General features: G+C 29.0%; 2 protein-coding genes across 2 annotated transcripts; one reads left to right on the top strand and one right to left on the bottom strand.

The window, feature by feature from the left end:
* Nucleotides 1–8,092: 8,092 nt before the first annotated feature.
* LOC107642450 (long-chain-alcohol oxidase FAO4A) lies at nucleotides 8,093–16,636 on the top strand. Its single transcript, XM_016345810.3, has 4 exons — nucleotides 8,093–8,492; nucleotides 8,994–9,263; nucleotides 14,605–15,146; nucleotides 15,228–16,636. The coding sequence occupies exons 1-4, from the start codon at nucleotides 8,157–8,159 to the stop codon at nucleotides 16,519–16,521; spliced, it is 2,442 nt and encodes an 813-aa protein (XP_016201296.1). The 5' UTR covers nucleotides 8,093–8,156; the 3' UTR covers nucleotides 16,522–16,636.
* Nucleotides 16,637–17,073: 437 nt separating this feature from the next.
* LOC107642451 (protein decapping 5-like) lies at nucleotides 17,074–21,118 on the bottom strand. Its single transcript, XM_016345811.3, has 7 exons — nucleotides 20,855–21,118; nucleotides 20,112–20,212; nucleotides 19,380–19,454; nucleotides 18,409–19,278; nucleotides 17,980–18,165; nucleotides 17,724–17,831; nucleotides 17,074–17,625 (listed from the first exon to the last, which is right to left on the bottom strand). The coding sequence occupies exons 1-7, from the start codon at nucleotides 21,009–21,011 to the stop codon at nucleotides 17,488–17,490; spliced, it is 1,635 nt and encodes a 544-aa protein (XP_016201297.1). The 5' UTR covers nucleotides 21,012–21,118; the 3' UTR covers nucleotides 17,074–17,487.
* Nucleotides 21,119–21,921: the final 803 nt, after the last annotated feature.

Consider the following 21,921-nt stretch of genomic DNA (forward strand, 5'->3'; position numbering starts at 1 on the left):
AAGGGGGAGAAAAATAAATCTTCAAAGGGAGTACTCTATACTCTAATTCTTAAATTTTCTTCCATTTCAATTTGAATAATGTTTGTCATCAAGAGGGAGATTGATGAGTTTGGAAAACTCTAATTTAAATTGATGATGATCAAACATTATTAACAACAAAATTATTAATTTATTTTTTATTAAAGAATATTAATTATAATAATTTTTGTTGTGCAGATTCCTTTATGGGCCGAACAGAACAAAAATATTAAAGCAAGCCCATTGGAATAATTCTCATTCAGCCTTGATGTTAGATTATTGTGATTATAGTGGCTGAAACTATGTTTTATTTTATTGGGCTAGCTTTACTCATTATTGATACAAGCCCAAAATTGTTACCCAATGCTTGATCCGAAAATATTTCATCAGGAAAGCAAATGTTGATATTTGCCTATGTCTTCCAACGGATCTCAACACTAACCATGTAATGGATTTCAAATTCATTCAATTATCATTTATTGCATGGGAACTATGAGAGAGAAATTGACAAATTGATTTGATGGTGATTAGCAATGCTACACGCTACTCCACCTAAGGGAAGTAAAAGCAACTCACTTTAATTAATTTACTCAAACTCACTTGATTGCTTTTCTTCATATCTCTTTCTCTCTCACCTCTTTTCCTTCTCTTCGGTCTTTACACAGTAAACCATGGAGACTTTGAGCTATCAAAAAGAAGGGAAGGCAAGCTACAAGACCATCTCAATGATGGCAAGAAAACATAAAAAATGCAGTGGCTAAGATCTTTAAACCATGAAAGAAAAGATATGGTGATGAGATCTCAGCCTCTCCATATCAAAAATGGTTAAGGAGATTCGGCTAGCAGGAAAGAAGATCTTGGAGGAGATGGCTTGTCACCACTTTTGAGTTCACTCATCACAGAAGGTAGCTACGGTGACTGTGTGAGGAAGGAAGCAAAAGTGGAGTAGAAGAAGTCATCATCATCATGAAGCATCAAGGGCCAGAAATCCATCTTAGAGAGCAAGCCAAGGATGGAGAGCTCGGATTGATGAAGAGTGATGACCAAGAAAGGACTAGAAGTAATTGCATGTTGGTTATTGCATGGATTATCTCTTCTCTCTCTCTGGCCGAACCGGTTTTGTTCTTAGAGAAGAAGAAGTTGGCTTGGTTTTTGGCTTCAAAAGTGGAGGCTTCCCTCTTCTATAAAAAGAGAGAACAGCCACTATTTGGAGCAAGGAGAAAGTGTGAGAGTGCAAGGCATAGAGTTCTCAGAGCTACCTGAGCTAACAGATTTCTCTTCTCCTTCAATGTATTCTGTTTTGTAATTTTTCTGTTTAATTTTGTCATGTCTTGAGTCTCATGAAAAAAGGCAAACGGTGAGGTTTGTATGAAAAAGCCATAGAGCGAAAAAAGGCAGAGAGTGCAAAATTAAAAGAAAAAGCCATAGATGTCCTTAGAGTTCCTTTGTTCATCTATGTTGTGTTTCATGATTCTGTGGGAATCCCCTTATAAGTTGGGTTAGCACTTTACAGATTGTAATCAGGAAGATTATAGTGAAATTTCATCATGTTTGTGATGGAGACTGGATGTAAGCTGCACTGCACTTAGCAGCTGAACCAGGATATATCTGGGTGTAATATTCTCTCTTCTCTACTCCATTTCTGTTTCTACTGCACAAGAGCAAAAAACTGAAAATATCTCGTAGCAAGTGACGAGACAAAAAAAAAGTCTCGTGACTGGAGACGAGACAAAAGAAAAAGTCTCGTGACTAGTTACGAGATAAAAAGACAAAAAAATTCCAAAATTAGTTTCGAAGGTCAGCAAGTATTACCAAGCAAAAAAGGGGCTACCCCCCTTCTCTTAGCCACTGATAACCATCATATAGTTTTGGGTTATGCTAGGTAAGTAATGACTTTATTAAATAATATGAATAATTATCAATCATATAAAAATACATTACACTTTTAAATTATCCATCTAAATCTACTAATAATAATATGAGAAAAAAAAACATTAGTCTTAAAAAAATATAAGAACATCCGAAATTCTTAAAAATAAAAATATTTAAAATTCAAATAAAAAAGTTTTAAAATTCAATCTAAAACAAAAACTCATTTTTAGTAGATTTCATATTGAATTAATTGATAATTTACTATAATGTTAGCTGAAATTAACCACTATAATATTAGTTTTCCAACATTATTCTAATAATATATATATTGATTATATTATCCAAGTAATTTAAAGACTTGTTTACACGCAAGAGTAGACATTATTATGAAAAGAAAGAAAAGCTACCGAGAGCTAACTATCATTATTCTGTTGAAAGTAACACTTACTAACGAACTCACAACTAACTGAATTTAGTGTATACGACACATATATATAAGATATATATACTACATACTACAATATATACTCTTAATAACGTCCATCATTCACTAAATATAATTCATATAATAGTACTATCATAATGTTTGGTCGGTCGAGTTTTGAACATCACTTTCCATTATATATTAATTAATTAATTTACCTATAATTTACGTATATGCGTGCGTGCATGCGATCAAAAAATGAATTTGATGCCATGTCATAAATATGTTACACACCACAAAATTGAGCAATGGATTTTTCTTGTTTAGCTATAATCTACTAAGAAAATAAAAGTATATGATGCAAAATGCAACTCAAATAATAATTTCTAACATTACTACTATATTTTCAGTTTCACCATTATGGGCATCACTCTCACTGAGAAAACCAGAACTATATATACCGAGAAAAAGAAAAGAAGTGTTTCTGTATAATTCCTCATTACTATTTGATTATGAAAAATAAACTTTGATTAGAATAGAAGAGGGACCGTACAACCGAAAATAATCAATTAAGCAAAACTTTTATAACTGCTATATATATATTCCTCTAACAGAAATATATACAAATACCACACAGGAGAATTAATTTATCGTGAATCTGAACTTCATTTAAGGTATATCGCAGGCTAATAGGTTACTGTACGATATATAAAACAAAATTCAAAAATTTTTAACAATTGTTTAAGTAAACGAGTGAACTAACAACTAGACCAACCCAAATTAATTTATGATGTCTATTTAGCTAATTACACATCTTAATTAAATAATTAAATTGCAAGAAATATTAGTATTTGTTTCCCAGTTTATCAACTTATTCTTTAGAATAATTAATTATTTTAAAGTGATTCATTTTCATGTTTGTTACAAGTTTTATAACAAGTATCTCTTCTTCTCTAGGTACAAATCATTTCCAAGAGTTATATATATTCCTATATTTTTGTAATGAATTTTATTTTAACTTCATAATAAGAGGGATTGGGAGTAAAATATTTTCATTGAAATAATGTGAATAAAACACTAAACTAAAATATTTTGATTAAATTTCCCACACTAACATATCTCTATAATAATAACAAATTAAATAATATGATTAATATGTTTGAATGATATATATATATATATATATATATATATATATATATATATATATATATATATATAAAATTTTGATACACACTCCCAATAATCTTAGAAAATATTTAAGTCTATAATAAAAAATTTCTAAGAAAACTAGTGCCAATATTATTGCTTTGTGCAAAGAGGGGCCGGGGGAGGTACTGTAACTCAGAGACAGTGACAACACTATCCCAAATTGTTGATATTTTCAGTAATTTTTTAGGATTTAGTTAAAGAATATAATATGTTAAAAAAATTAATTAAGAGTATAAATAGAAGAGAAAATTTAATCTTTTTCAATACATAACTTAAAAAATAAACATTTAATTTATATTTTTTATTAAAATTTTACATTTTTAATATCTTTAGGCAAATTTTTCTAAATATCCTTAAATTGGTAATTTTAGCTATTAACAAAACCAAACATCTTTATCTATTATCTAAAGTTAATTAGATAAGAAAAATGTATCACATTATATTTAAAAGTAAAGTTTAGTAACATGATACACTTGACATGTTTCCATTCCAACCATACATGACACCCTTCTCTTACAATTCATCATTAATGTTACCACTTATTTTTAAAGAAGAGTACTGAGGTGTATTTTTAATAAAGAGTGAATAATTTTTTTATAATAGAAAAAAATTAAAGACAGTATAAGTATTATACTTCCCTAAAAAAATTAGTTATAATTTTCAATTTTTACTCTACACGTTTTGTCTAATTTTGCCTTTTTACTAAATAAATTTCTATAATTTTTTTCCTTTCCAAACTGGTTCAACATTTCCCTCTCCATTCCCTATTGTCACATTTGTGCCGGTAGCCTCTATTCTTTCTTTTATATATATTTTTTACTCGTATATATTTAAAAAAAATATTTAAAATATAAATTTATACTATATTAAACATAAAATATAATAAATCACATCTAACAACTCTAGCTAAATCACTATCTTTTTATATAAAAAAAATTTATATAAGTAGTCTTTTTTTAATTGAAATATTCTCTTTCCTTCTTAATTTTTACATATAACAACACGTCACCGCCATAGTCATTTTTTAAAATAGTTTTAAATAAAAATAGTATAATTCAACTTCAAATGAATTCAGAAAATTACGGGAGACATATATTAAATTTGTAATAATAATATGAATAGAAAAAAATTAAATAATCACATAATATTATTTGCTTAAAAAACATAATTATACATGTTTTTTTTTCAATTTTTTAAATTAATTTTCTAGCTTTTTAACACTTAACTTCCAATTTTTTTATTTTCTCCCTTAAATAATATGTTACGTATCATTTGGGAGAATACTATTATTATTATAATTAAAATTAAGATTCAAGTTTACCATAAAGAATATTGATTTTGAATTTAATTTTATTAACTATCAAAAAAATTATACTAATATCTAATATTTTTATATATAATTAGCATGAAAAGCAATTTTTTTTCATGGTAGCACTTAATTAAATAATGGCACTATTAAATTATACAAATTAATCTCTTTTAAATTTTTGATAATTAATATTAAAATTAATTATTAGAAAAGTATTAAACCTTTTCAAAGTACATGATAATAGATATATAGAATTCTTATAAACAAGAGAAAATCTCTACATACAAGTGTTTTGTGTTTACAAGCTTTACAAGTTTGAAGAAAACGAAACCCACTAAACGCGCTGTTTATGTTACGTGCCTCTTTAACAGACTTTTAAATCAATTCAAATAAATTAACGCGCAAATATATAACTTCCATTTTTCAAAAGATTTCGTTTCTTTTTTCGAGTTTCTTGCCAAATTTATTGGATCTCCTTCGTACGTTCTCTCTTTGCTTCGTTTTTTTTTTCGATTTTCATGGTTTCTGAAATCAAACTTTGAAATCGTTTTGAAAATAATGAAACTTCATAAATACACCAAAACGATTACATAAATACACCCCAACGGTTACAGAAATACACCCAAAACAGGAGAAGACAGTATATTTCTTCTTGAAATCTTTTAATGTTTTGCTGGTTAAGGATGAGGCACATGACAGAGACAATCTAGAAAAAAAGCCTAGAAGAACAGTAAAACAGTACCTTGAATAATGTTTCTTCATTTTTTCTGATGATTTTTTATGGAGATTTGTATCTTTTCTTCTCGATTTCTTCTACTCTTCGCGAGGAGTTGGAACATTTCTGCAGAATCGTAGTTTGTTTTAAATGTCCCTTGAATCTTGACGGTTTGCGTTTTGATTAAGAAGAAGAGGAAGAGTGAACGTATTGTGAAAAGGTGATTATGGACGCTTGATTCTAAAAGAGTGATGCGCGTGTTTTTTTCTTGAATTTGGAGCAACTTGTATAACTTGTAAGCCAAAAAGACTTATATATGTAACAGGTCTGTATAAACAATGATAACTAAAATCTTATGACATATTTTTATTTTTATTTTTATTTTTTGCTTCTATACTAATTCGATGTGCTTAATATTTTTCTTTCAATAAATATTATACAAAGAATCTAATTTTTATTTCTTATTATAGTTATTAGCATATGATTTGTAATTAACTATAATTCTAAGTTTCATATAATATAATTGATATGTAATATATATTTTAAGAATTTTCAACTTAAAAGTTGAAATATTTATAAAGGGAAAGTCTCGGAGGCCAGCAATTTTTTTAAAAGTTGACCAGCATTTAACTATTAAAAAAAAATTGAATGATTCTACACAATTGAATTTAATATCACACCATTAAAAATATTATTAATGACCAAATAATGGTTACAAAACACAAAAGTTACACTCCTCATTTATAAAAATTGAACCGCTTTAAAACAACCATTACTACAGGCGGATAAGACCAATCATTAATTCGTAATAAAAATGATAAAATTACTATATATCAAGATGTCATAAGGAATTTAAATTTTTAATACATGAGATATTTTATTTTGCATAAATATTAAAATTTGATATAAATTTATAAATTTAAAAAAATTTAATAAATAAATAAATAAATAAAATTTAATTTTAATATATAATATAAAATAATTTTTTATATTTATTTAATTATATAATATCATATCAATAAAAATAATTATATTTTATTTTAACTGCATAAATAATTATTCAAAAAAATAAATATAATTAAAAAAATATATAAAATATTTTATACTATTAATATATCAAAATAATAATGATATAAATATTAGTTTATAATATAGAAGTTACCAAACCCAGAAACCCTTAATGAATGGCATCAGAGGGAGGGGGAAAAAAATGAAAGGGTAAAGAACCTTATCTTATTCAATTTATCCATAGCCAAGAATAAAATTCGCCTCGGACATTTGTTTTATTCGGCAAAGCTACACCAACAAAATGATTCATTTATTTTAGTTTTTACTTTTTATATGCTAATGATTCAGGATTGTGTTTTACTACTTGTTTAAGGCATTACCAATCAAATCGAGTAACAAGAAATTAAATGGTGGCAGGTGATCGATGAGAGTTAATATGTACCGTTTTTCGTTGCATTTATTTCGTAACTTTTTTTTTTCTCTTTTCTTTTTCGTTCTTTAATTTCTTCGTTAATGCTATTTTGAACTTTTATAATTTATCTGTTTATTATTTTGGTTCGTTATCTTCAAAACGTTTTCCACTTAATGAAATCCTCAAAAATCTTCTTCGACGGTATATATATATATATATTTTAAAAATCCAACGTATTTCACACGTGTTTGTTAGGGTTCGGTTCTTTAATATTATATATATATATATATATTTGTATGGTTCTTAATTTTTTTAACCCGCCTTTCTTATATATTTGTATATATAAATATTCATAATTATATATTTATTATATTTAAAATTATATAATTATTCTAATGACAATTAATAAATATTAAATAAAAATTTTTAATTATTTAAATTGATTTTTTATTGTTTCTCAAATATTATTGATATAAATATATATTACCTTCTAATAAAAACTTAATTAAGGATGTGTCTTATATACAATTTTATAATAGTTTATATTTATACAACTATTACAATAATGACATAATATATATAATACATACATGGTTAGATTTCTACAGCTAGCTAGCGTATATAAATTATTTTTTATATATTAATAAAAAGTATTTTTAATTAATGATTTTGTGAAATTCATTTATATAGGCATTCAAACACATAAATAAAAATATATCATTTAAAATTTTATCTATAAGATACTAAATAACTGAATATTATGTTAAAAAAAATTAACAATAAAAACAGCAATGTATTAATTAATTACCATTATTTACCCTTTTAATTTATTGTCTCCTTTTTATTTTTATCACTTGAAGTTGGGAGTAGATCCTCTCCAGTGAAAAAAAACTGGATGATGTTAAGTGTTGAATCTAATCTTTTATTATTTTTTTTCTCTTATTTAATTTTAGTCACACTTATAAAATTAAAGGTGAGAGATCATACTTTATTCTCTCAAATATTTTTTTCACTGAAGAGGATCTATTTCCCTTTAAGCTAAGCTAACTAAGCAATATAATTGGATATTATTATCCAATCCCACAAAGGGGTATTATATAAACTCCAAGGGTTTGACACAACAATACATGGCATAACTAAAAGTTTGATACTTTATTAGAAACACATAAAATATATATCAAAAAGCATGGAGGAAAGCAAGAATATTATTAGTAGCAAAAACAATAGTAGTAGTAGAAAGGGTGGTAGCTTTAGATTGGGTTTGGGATCAAAAGATCATAGTGTGATTGAGCTTGGTAGCATTGACACACAAAGGCTCCTTCTAGAAGGTGGTGGTGGAGAGATGAGAGAAAAACAAAAGCCTCTCAAAAACACACTCAACCAAAGGCAAATGAAAACTCTCATTGCCTTATGTGACACCATCTTGCCTTCTATCAATCACAATAATCTTCATGGCTTCTCTGATGAATCTCTTTCTAACTTCTACAAAACTTCAGCTTCCATGGCTGGAACACCTCAACATGTATGCCTTCAATTTTATTATTCTTGTTTTGATTTCCCATTTTTATATTTAATTTGTTTCTCAACCCTAATTTGAATGATGGAGTCATGGAGAGGCTTTTTAAAATGTATTTTTAACCTTTTTTTTCTTTATGCATGTAAATTTTAGGAAACATTTCAAGTGCACCAGAAGTACCGGTGCTCCAGTTATTTTAATCGTTAATCTGAATTATAAAAAAATATATCATATATATTAATTAAAATCAATGGTTAAAACAACTGGTGCATCGATACTCCCCGATATACTTAAAATGTTTCCTAATAAATTTTAAATTGAAAAGTGAAAAAACATATTTAAATAATTATATATCTAACATTACCGTCGCTAAAAATATGTTATAAGATAGTAATTCGAAGAAATTTTTTTTTAAAAAAATGAGTTATAAAGTTATTGAAATTTTAAAATAACTCAAAGATTTGTTTAGTTGTGAGTTTATTATTAATTATATGGATATATGTGCAGGTTGGGGGAGTGATAAGTGAGAGATTGAAACATCCATTAACAAGGTTATTGAAGATAGGGTTATGGATGCTGTCTACATGGATTGGAACATTAATATTATGTGGGATGCCATGTCTCTCAAACAAGTTTCCTTTTATCCAAAGCTTCCCTGACCTCCCTCTTCATAAACGCCAAAAGATTCTTCAATCTTGGTCTCTTAGTTATTTTCGCCATCTTAGGATGTTTTTCAGAACCATCAAGCTTCTTACTCTACATGTCTTCTTTACTCAGGTAAACTAATTTAATTAATTTATTATTTAATACAATTTTGAATAATAAGCCCAAGGAATAGGTTTAATTACTCTGTTGGTCCTATAGTTTCGCGAAATTTTCAATTAGGTCCCTATAATTTTTTTCCTTTTAATTAAATCCTAAACCTCTAAAAAACAAAGTTCAAAATCTAATTTACAATAAAGAAAAATTATTAATTAATGTTGGTTATTACTAATTAAAAATAGTTTAATTACTCTGTTGGTCCCTATAGTTTCGTGAAATTTTCAATTAGGTCCCTATAATTTTTTTCCTTTTAATTAAGTCCTTGCACCAATTTTTCCTTTTATTTAGGTCCCTATACCAATTCTTTTTTTTTAGTTGGGTCCCTATAAAATTAAGCCGATTACTACTAAGAATGACTTAATTGAAAAAAAAATTTAGTGCAGGGACTCAATTAAAAAGAAAAAAAGTATAGGGACCTAATTGAAAATTTTACGAAACTATAGAGACCAACAGAGTAATTAAACCATTTTTAATTAGTAATAACCAACATTAATTAATAATTTTTCTTTATTGTAAATTAGATTTTGAACTTTATTTTTTAGAGATTTAGAATTTAAAATTTAAAATTTAACATAAAAAATTAACTCCTAATTCTAAAATTTTTAATAGCATATTTGTTAATGAATTTTCATATGAGGCTTGATGTTCAATAGTAGTAATAACTTGCTACTGGTTATTTAGCATGTCTTTAATTATTGATGATGCACAACTATATATTTTGTAAGCATACAAAAATTTAATGATGATAATTATAGTAATATAATAATATGTGTATAAAAGACCAATAATTATTTTGTATATGTGTATGATATGATAGGAGAAAATCCATGTGTATCACTTTATATATATATCAGCATCTCAATTTAATTCGTATGAAGATTTGTCACTGTTATGCAAGGTGTGTGTATAATACAAACAAGTTACATATAGATGGCACCTGCTTTATTAGTTTTGTCACTTTTCTAGTTTAATAATTTCCTTGATATTTTGTGTATACGTGGTGAAGATTTAATTAACTTAAAATAGTTTATCATTAACATACAATATTTGTGTATGTTGACATTATAAAAAAAAAAAAAGAATATTATTAACTATGTGATATGATTGTAGTTGGCAAGGGTTGGTGAATAATGCATGGTGATGTTAGTTGTTAGGTGTTTCTTTCTATCCATTTTCCTTTCCTATATATGTATGAGACTTTGGTGCTACATCAAATTAAAGCATAGAGTATATTTATTTACAACATGCATCAAATTGGACGTGACATACACTTACATTATTTTTCACCTAATCACTACTTCAAATACTAGAAACACTACTACACCAACCTTTTCTTCTTCAGTTCTTTTTTTTTTTTTTTTACAAAGTAAAACAATATTTCACCTTTATTTAATTGGTCCGAAATAGAGTTTTTACATTCTTATGTATAAAAATCGAAAATTATTTTTAATATGAAAATGAAAATAATATTTTATTTGAATATTGACATTTGAAGTGTATTACAGTATTATAAAAATTATTCAACACGTCCTCGCGTGTTGGTTAGAATATTGTCACGTGGGCAACACGCTCTCCACATGTCTATAAAATTCACTCACATGTAATTACACAAAATAATTCTATTTTTAATAAAATTACTAATATTTTTTTCATATAAAAAAAATTAACCTATAAAAACATTCCAAAACATTATAGATTGAAAAAATTTTCAAGTGTACTGGTATACCAGTGTTTCAATAATTTTTAATCGTTGATTTTAATTATAAAAAATATATATAATATATATAATTAAGATCAACCGTTAAAAATTACTGAAACACCGATATACCAGTAGATTTGAAAATTTTCCTATAGATTGAAAATATTTCGCTTTGAATTGGTACATTCTCATAGATCCTATATTCAAAGCCAAGGTAGGTCTACTTGCCAGCGTAAATTAATGAGGAGTTCATGTTCGTACACATTGAAATATGTGTGTTACTGATACCTAAAGAATCCTAGCACAAAAATTGGTAAGAGTAGATGTATGATTTTTTTGCTTGTAAAATCTAAGTTATGGTAGACAAACATTTATTGTCTTCTGTAGTACATCACAAGAATATTTATTACACAATAATAAGAAAAAAATATATATGATTCTTAGAAATCACATATATTAATTAAATTCTTTGTTTGGTCTATTTTTAAGACATATATAATCATATGCTATATTTATTTTTCAATCAGATTTTTATTTTTATTCTTTTTGTCGAAGCATTTATTATTTAATTTATTGCTCTTTTAATTTCTAAGAAAATCGTTGGCAGATTTCAAAAATTCAACAACTATAGAATTATTAAATTAATTATTCGTATAAAATATATATTAAAATATAAAAATTAAAATATATTAAAAAAATAAATTAAACAATATATATATTTACATAAATATATGATAATTAATTTTTTATATACACATAATATTTTAAAAAATTTATACCTTTTGAAAAAGATTACAAATCTATTGCTAGCTAAAATCAAACATATTATAACATATAATAAGCAAAATCATGTTAATCAATTTTGGTAGATTATTTAATTATGATTATGTACATGCTATAGAGTAGACTGAGATCATAGCACTGTCTAAATGTATAAATTGAAACATAAATATTTTACAATGATACAGCTCAAGATGACATGGCAATTGTAGACGGTATTTAAGGTAAGTTGTTGTAGGGTCATTTTATTAGGGATATATAGGTAGAAGTGTAACATGGCAAATAATATAGGCTACATACATACATAGCTAGCAGCATCTTTGAAAGTAAGTCAAATCATAACATATAAAATAATTATTAAATTAATTATTCGTATAAAATACAGAAAAAATTTTAAGTGTATAGAAAATATCGGTATTCCAGTTATTTTAACCGTTGATTTTAATTAATATATATTATATATATTTTTTATAATTCAGATCAACGGTTAAAATAACTGAAATACCGATATTTTCAATACATTTAAAATTCTTCCTAAAATACATACTAAAATATAAAATATACATTAAAAATAAATTAAATAATACACGTATGAAATATATTATGACTATTCATAACTTTTTTATTTTTCATTTCAATAGGTCCCATGCCCTTAAATGCCCACATGATGTAGTACCATCCTTATTTATTTGTTATGTACCACTCTAATCTGAATGAATGGCTTTAGGGAGGCAAAAAAAAAAATGTAAAATGTTTTGTTAAAAATTAAAATCAAAAGAATGTTGATGACATAGATAGAAATTCTTGAAAGATGAGCTTGAATCTCATAAAATTTGAAGTTAATTTTATTCAACTCAATCTATCTAGAATCTTAGCTTATATAGGTTGGGACAAGATGACCATCAACTATGCATTTTTTCTATTTTGCCATAAGTTAAAAGGACTACTGGCCAATACTCCAGAAGATAGAAAAGGACTAGTGTCGCTTTCACAATAAATAACGTTTATAACTGGATACAGTTGATGGTTGAGCTCTGGATCCAATTTATGTGGTTGTACCTTATTTTGCTTACTTTGTTAAACTTCATAGTACAGTAATATATGCATGTGTTCTATAAATAAAAGAATTGTGCAAGTAGCATTACCTGAAGTTTTTTTATTTTTTATTTTTTATTTTTATTTTTGGGACCTGAGCATTACCTGAAGTTAACATTTCCTTTTCACTTTAATGTGATGAGCTTTTTAATTTTCACATCTTGGGTCAAGCAGTTTAATTTGAATTCACAAGATATTAACTGAAATTGTTAAATCCGTCTTTTTTTTAAATATTACATATATGTATAAAAAAAATTATAAAAAACAAATTTGTATTTAGTCAATATTAGTCAAATTTTTTTGTTTTAAAATTTTTTATTCTTTTTAGAAAATTTAAAATTTGGAATTTAAAATTAAGAATTTATATTTAGGATCTAAAAATTTAAAATAAAATTTTCTTTTTAAAACATTGGTTGATATTGGCCGAGAAAAGTTAACCCTATAACATTATTCGTATATAAAATGTGATATCCCATTAACTTATACCTTATTTAGCTATATTTCTTTAGAAATAGAAAAAGATTGTGTATAATTTAGTGTAATGATTAATTAGTATTTTTTTTACATGAATTTTAATTTAATTTTTTATTTTAAATAATAATTCAGATCCTCGATTTGGGGAATAATAAAATTTGTAAAGAAATTTGAGTGTCAGATTTTATAATGCATAAATCGGAGAGTCTGATTTGTATTGAAATAATTTTTTCTCACCGTAAAGTAAATCAAAGAGTCTAATTTGCATATAAAAATATATTAATACTAAAATATAAATTTAAAAGTCATAGTATGTTTAAAAAAATTTAAAATAGTAAAAAGTAAATCTGATTCTCATATTTGTATATTTAAAAAAAATTATAAATTATAAATCTGACCCTTAAATTTATAGTCTCCATATAAAAAAAATTACCAAATTTTAATATGGGCGGAAAACAACAGTGAAATAGCAATTCCAAAATTAAAAAGCGACATTATTTACATATGAATTTGGATCTTCTAAATTTTGGATTTTTACTTTAGAGAATAAAGTTTTTGATATCTCATTATTGAATATTTTTTTTTGGTTTTACCTATAAAATAAATAATAAGAAATGTGAAATTCAAAATTTAGATGATCCAAATCCTTTACGTATATGTCAAGTAACTGTAACACAACTTGTCTCCCTTTTTCTCCCAACTCCATTATTTTGTCTTTTGGTCACTGAATTGGGCTATGTTGTGTGTATTGACAAGTTTTCATACTTTGTAATCTCTCATAAACATTTTTTTTGGTCAAGTATCTCTCACAAACATGGAAAGCCCAATAGACCATAAGCTTGGCCCAAAATTTTGCAGATTGTTCATATTGCAATTCATAGTGCATTAATCCCAAAAACAAAATCTAGTTCATTATGCAACAGAAAGCATAACCAAAATAAATAGAGATAATTCACCAACAATACCAAAAAAAAAAAAAAAAAAAAAAAAAAAAAAAAAACCGAGAGATGTTTCAACAAAATAAAAATAAAAATAAAATAGAGATAAGCAATAAAATCAAAAGAACTATGGCTCATTATCCCAAAGTAATGTTCTTTTGTTGCATGAAAAATCATGTGCTAATTGCTAAGTTAATAATGCAGCAATTAACCAAAATTAATACATTAGTTTTAAATGAATATATGATGATTTTCCTCGTTGCTGGAGAACCTTAAATCAAGCATCACATACATGATTTTTTTTTTCCAGGTAGATGAATCAGAAGACAATTCATCATGGAAGGCAATTGGGTATTGTGGACCTGATCCAGAATTCAAATCACAGTTGAAAGACCATTTCTTGCAAGGAAAATCAAGAGGAAGAGAAGAAGAAAATGATGATGATGATGTTGAAAATGCCATAGGACCACTTTACAAAGGATTAGTCCATCTCAACAACCCAAGAGACATCACTGCAGATGCTCTAAGAAGACATGGATTCGCGGTTTCGGTGATCCGTCGGAAGCCTAAAGTTGCTCCTAAATTGTGTTCCCCTTCATTGGTTATCCAATGTGATGCAGTGGTGGTTGGTTCTGGCTCTGGTGGTGGTGTTGTAGCTGGTGTTCTTGCAAAAGCTGGTTACAAGGTTTTGGTGTTGGAAAAAGGAGGATATTCTGCTAGGAACAATCTTACCCTTCTTGAAGGTCCAACCATGGATCAAATGTACCTCAATGGTGGTATGGTTGCAACTGATGATATGAGTGTGCTCATACTTTCAGGTTCTACTGTTGGTGGAGGCTCTGCAATTAATTGGTAAGTATCTATCATACACAAATATTTTTGTTTATTCATATCAAATTCAAATGTGTATCTGTATTTATCATATTATATTAGGTCAGCATGCATCAAGACCCCTGATCATGTATGCAAGGAGTGGAGTGATGAGCATCATTTGGAGTTGTTTGAGAGTGATCTGTATAAAGAAGCAATGGATGTTGTTTGTGAAAGCATGGGAGTTCAATCAGATATTGAAGATGAAGGATTCAACAATGCTGTGTTGAGAAAAGGGTGTCAAGAAATGGGGTATCCTGTGAGCAACATTCCTAGGAATTCGCCATCGGATCACTACTGCGGTTGGTGTTGCTTGGGTTGCAAGGATGGGAAGAAGAAAGGGACCTCAGAAACATGGCTTGTGGACTTGGTTAAATCAGGCAACGGAGCGATTCTTCCAGGCTGCGAGGCGATAAAAGTCTTGCACAAGAAAAAGAGAGGAAAAGATAGAAAAATTGCAAGCGGGGTGGCGTTTGAATTCGAGTACAGAGGAGCTAAGGACATATGTGTGGTGGAGTCTAAGGTGACAATTGTAGCATGTGGAGCACTTAGTACTCCAGAGTTACTAAAAAGAAGTGGCTTGAAGAATGATAACATAGGAAAAAATTTGCATCTTCACCCAGTGACAATGGCTTGGGGATACTTCCCGGATAAACCCAGTTCTGAGGTGTGGCCTGAGGCAGAGAAGAGAAGCTTTGAAGGAGGGATAATGACAGCCATGTCGCCGGTTGTTGCAGAGTTTGAGAAATCTGGATATGGAGCCGTGATCCAAACACCTTCACTGCATCCTGGTATGTTCTCAATTGTCATGCCATGGGTTTCCGGGACTGATATTAAAGATCGAATGCGAAAGTTTTCAAGAACTGCTCATATCTTTGCACTAGCAAGGGATAAAGGATCAGGGACAGTGGATTCGCCAGCCCGAATAAGTTATCATATGGAAGATTTAGATGAACATAATTTACAAAAGGGAGTTGAAAAGATACTAAGGATTCTGGCAGCAGCAGGAGCTGAAGAAATTGGAACACATCACATCAATGGAAGAAAATTGAATGTAAAGCAATCTAGCTACCATGATTTTGATAAATTTGTTAAGGAGGAGAGTTCAAGGCCGTTAACTGGGCTTACGACGCCATTGTGCTCTGCGCATCAGATGGGAAGTTGTCGGATGGGTTCAAATCCAAAGGAATCGGCAGTGAATCAAACAGGGGAGACATGGGAAATGGAAGGGCTTTATGTGGCAGATTCAAGTGTGTTCCCTACAGCATTGGGTGTGAATCCAATGATCACTGTTCAGGCTATAGCTTATTGCACAGCACAATCTGTTCTTGAAGTTCTTAGAAGGAAAAGGCGTTGATGAAATTATATATATATATAAACTTTTCTCTGCTTCTGTATCTCCAGTGGTCTAGAATGAAAATCTTTATTCAAATAACACACGTTGAGAAAAAGAAAATTGTAATAACTTTTAAGAGAGCTGTTCAATCATTCTGAGTGTGTAGTGTATTAGTGTTTGTTTTGTCATAACATCTTTTAGTTAAAACTTGAGGCTTTAATAGTCAGCTTAAGTTAGTAAAAAGTAGATTTAGACAACCTTCATGTCCTTACATAACACTGAATATTTTTTCTAATATTATATATTTCAATGGCACATATATACAGTGAGGATAACTTGACATCTATATCAAATTGAAATTTAAGATGATAGTGATATACTTTTGGACCAGATTTAGTAAAAATTCGAGAAGACCATGGCAGATTATCTTTGAAGCTCAAACAATACATTTTCAGTATCAATGAACAAGGCAGCCACATGAGTTTAGAATTCAGATAAGATAAATAACATGATTAATAAAAATTTCACCATTTTTTTTCTTCTCGTATTCAAATAAAAAAGAAGCAATATATATAGCATTTACAAGCTACTATTAGCATAAATCTTTTATTATAGTATGAATTATATCCACTGCTAAGGATATGTACAACACCTCAAGAAATAAACATTTGAGACTGAAAAAATGAACAGCTTTTCCTTTTAGAAAAGAAAGAGAATGGGAAAAGAGAAAACTATGTCTCAATGGAATAGTTTCTCAATTCTCCAGCTACTGATTGCTATGTATTATAGAAGGTAGTTAGTTGAAAGTAGATATCAAATACCAGTTCATGAACCCCCAAAAAAAATAAAACATGAACCTGGTGGTGATTTTGCAAGACTGACATCAAGTAACCAAATGTCGAAGATTAAAAAATTATGTTAACATCACACACATAAAGACGAAGTTTAGCTCTGGTAGACACGAGAAAACATGGATACCACTTGTCACTAGAAACGATGGAAGTTTGGGCCACGTCCTCTCCTACCATAACCATAACCTCTTCCCCAATTATTTGAGCCTCTGAAATTCATACCGCGACCACCACCATAGCCAAAATTAGGCCTGTGTTGGAAATTGCCAAACGTCTACAAATAGCAAAGGTCAGCAATACATCAATATCCCATGCAGTTTAAAGGATACTTTCATGGTTAAAAAAATTTCAGTTTCTGATGTCTTTACAGACCTCGGTATCCAGTTTTATTCTCTCAGATAAACGGTGTTGTCCATTCCTTCCACTACTCGCAGAGTTGCAGGAAATTGTGTCAAAAAAGTCATCTTTCTTGTATGCAGACTACAATGAGAAAACAAGAATAAAAAGTCTGCAATCAAACTTCAAGCATAACTTGATTTACATTACATAATTCAGATGCTTCGACACTTAAGTTTTTGTTATTAAATAAGATTAGCAAATTATGTAACTGGAAAAATTACAGACTTACCTTAGGACTTGGTGTCTTCCCTTGACTGTCTTTGTCACCTGAACTGATAGAAGAAGCATTGTCATCCACTCCTTCTATGTTCATAGTTGCCTTTCCAAGAGAACCCCATACTTCATCTTTATTGAATTTTTCATTCATGGCCTCAAAATCAAACTCTTCGTTGAACTGGGAAGCTATTGAGTGAGGCTGCAAAAAATCAACAAAAAAACTCAGTCTTTGAATATTAACCCATTTATAGTTGTAATATGCTTTAATGATTTTATGGTACCCTTATTTTTATAAGGATATAAGGGTAGCTATACCGATTATATAATCAATCCATGATATTTGATCACAAGTTTTATAAATTTTTAACAGCAAAATAATAATAATAGAAGACTCTAATACTATGCATCATATCTGTAAGGAGAAGAATACAAGTTTTCTAACCTTTGGCACTAAAGTTGGTAATGGCAGTAGTGGTGCTTGAGACACTATAGAAGGCATCAATACAGAGGAATTAGAAGATGTTGGAATCAAAGAACCCATATCTTTCTGATTAGGGGTCAAATTCTGTGTTAAAGGAGATACATTTTCTCTGGGATGTGCAAATTGATCTGGAGTTAACAAAGATGGAGGTATTGGCAAGGGACCTGAACTGTAACCTACAAATGAAGAAGGATGATGAAAGGCATGTCCAAGATAAATTGACCTTGGGTCAGGGCAAATTTTTTCAGCTATTTGGTTATCAATAGAATTTATTTCTTGGAGAGGTGAAGAAAATGAATGTATGTTTGATCCATCAAAAGTCATGGGCGTAGGATATGGCATGGGTGCCTTAGTAGGTAAGAGGGAATTAACATCAAGTGAATCAGAAATTTGTAAAGGGTTAGGAGATGGAGAGCGAGTTTGATTTACAAGAGAAGTATTAGTAGAAGATACAGGAAGACCATAGTCTGATAAAGGTGTCCATCCCACTTTGTTAGGAACCTCAGTTTCCGGAGTTTGCATCCAACTTTGGTAAGGTAAAGGTGATGCTACCATTGACGGTGATTGAAGAAGAGCAGGATATAGCAGAGAATTAGAGTTATTGCTTGATATCCCACTGTGTCCGTTCAAATACATTGATGTGGAAAAGGATGGATGACCAGCAACTTGAGTAGCAGCAGACTGATCTGAAGGGTTTAGCTGAGTTGCAGATTGAGGTGACAGCAACCCAATAGGGATAGCTTTACTAAACATATCAACACTATCCTGCCTTTGAATAGATTCTGTCGAATTTCTCCCACCAAATGAGGCTGCTGTAGAGTTTAGCTGTGACTGTAAATAGAAAAAATATTAGAACAAATCCAAATGCATTGACAAGTCAAAATATGGAAATTGTTATTTATTTTTTAATTATTGTCATGAAACAGTATTACTTGTATAATAGCTGGATCATTATGTATCTGCTCTTCTGATTTGGCAGATGTTGGGGGAGACTTGATCTGCAAATTCTGAAATGGTAAAATTCATAAGGACATGCACAACTTAGATAACCATACTTGACATGCATACACCACAAGTTCTTGTGACCAAATAGCTCATTCACTACTATTGGTTGAGATTCATATATACATGTATATATATATATATATATATATATATATATATATATCCACGCTAGAATTAGGTTCACTAGAGGCGAAATAACTAAAAAACTTCAAAGAACTTTCATATGATTGTTTCATTAAGTACGATCCATTTAGTCTTATTCTAGGTTATTCTACACTTCCATTTTATCTCTTTGCTATCCCTTAGCTCTTGAAGCTCCATTCATTTAGAAGCTAAGCTTTATCTGTTAGGGTGGAATTTATGGGTTTGGAAAAACAAAGAAGAAAGGTTTGACCAAACCTACAGTCATCTAACTTTGTTGATAAAATTTCTCCAAAAAGCTTTTAGCCACATCAACCACACCTCTGACACAACACAATTAAAGTATTTTTTTTTCTAAAAAAAAAGAATCAAAAGAAAAAATGTATGCTAAGTGAGCAATCTATTCAAAGTTAAGCAACTCAAGATTGATACTTCACATTATCAAACCAAAAATATCCATATGTTTATTTGTCATGCTAGTACTAAAACACATATCAATTAAATAATATTTCAATTACCTTAATGTCATTTCCTCGAAAAAGAATGTATTCATAAACCTTCTCACTTGGAGGAATTTGTGGACCATCTTTTCTTCTCCCCTCTGTTCCATAGGATCTAACTATAATCTCATAACACAGATGTTTCCATTTTAGATAGAATCGCTAGCAATGAAAAGCTACAAGTGTACAACTTTCAAGGACATGGGTCAAGGAATAAGTTTGCTACATAGTGTCACCTTAAGGTTACAAACCAAATCAGTTGAAAATCTAGTATCAAATTACTAATTCGAATAAGACTTCAATTAAGTGCATAATAAACAATTAATTACTTCCCGCCAACAAGAACGATTATACAATTGCTTGTTTAAATTAATGCATATTTAATTGAAACATGGTTTTAAAGTTTGCAATTTATTTCCAATGCAGAATCCTTATCCTTGTATACTTGTATAACAACAAACAAGAGTTACTCCGTTTCAAACTGCATGATTGATCCATGTCATGTTTCATTCTCCTCCATCACTTGCTTTTAGCATTTGAGTCATACAATCAATAAAAATATATGCAAGTAATTTCTGAATCCAAACAGTGTAATTCCTCACTTAATGACATTAATCTAATACAGCATTGCAAAGTTCTTATCCATTGATGCATTCTCAAATTTCATCTTAATCGCTAACCAATATTTCTTCGATTCAACAGACATTTTATCAAACATTCCTCATCCAAAATTTAGCGTTTGCGGTGGTGAATGAATGTACCGTTCTTCAAGCCGATGGTGGAATCATGAACGTTGAGGAAATAGAGAACGCCCTCGTAACGAATCTCGCTCTTGGAAAGCAAGCTTATGAAGCTTCCTATGTACGAATCACCGGGACTATTCGACGGAGGTCCTTTCACGGCAGATTCAGTCGCCATAGAGCGGCGGTGTCAAAGATCGAATAATCGGAGGATCAAATGAGAAATTAAAAACGGTTATGTTTGGGAGATTAGGGTTATGGCGTAGATCGCCATTGAGAAACGAAAACTAAACATAAAATAGAGGGAAAGTAGTATATGAGATTGTGAGAAGGACAAAATAACTGATATAACTAACTAAGTAACCAATAAAAATCGAGATTTTCATTTCATGCTTGTACAACAAGCCATTATTATTAGAATTTTTTGTCAAACATAAATAGAAAATAGTACCATTTGTAAACTAAAATTAATTTTAAAATATATGTATAATTTAACTCATTTTTAATATATATTTTATATTTTAAGATGAATTATACGTAATGGTTGATTTTAGTGTATATCTAGTATAATTGTTGAGGAAATCAATTGATGAGTTTGGAAAACTCTAAACTAAATTGATGATGATCAAACATTATTAACAGCAAAATTATTAAGCTAATCTTGATTGATGTGTTAATTAAATTAATTTTGTTGTGCAGGTTTTATTGGGCCGAAAAATGAGTTTATGGTTTAAGCCCAATAATCAGCCTTGCTACATATTTTATTATATGGCTGAGTTGTTGTATTAAAGAGCCAAGCTCAATGTTGTTACAACCAAGTCCATGGTTAATTTTGATGAAAGTTTCCTGCTTGATTCGAAACAAAATTCATCAGGAAAGCAAATGTTAACTAGTTGGGCCAGTTTTAATTTCAATGCTACAAAGCCCAAATCTTATTGTTGATGAATGTTTTTAAACTTGGTCCGAAACCAAGATAAAATGAAAGCAAAATGCTTCCAACGGATCCAAGCTTTTCACCATGTGATGGATTTCAAAATCTATTACATTGTCAATTAATGCATGGGAACTATGAGAGAGAAAAGGTTTCA

Source organism: Arachis ipaensis, chromosome B5, assembly GCF_059453495.1.
Source record: "Arachis ipaensis isolate K30076 ecotype BB chromosome B5, ASM5945349v1, whole genome shotgun sequence".
Taxonomy (NCBI): domain Eukaryota; kingdom Viridiplantae; phylum Streptophyta; class Magnoliopsida; order Fabales; family Fabaceae; genus Arachis; species Arachis ipaensis.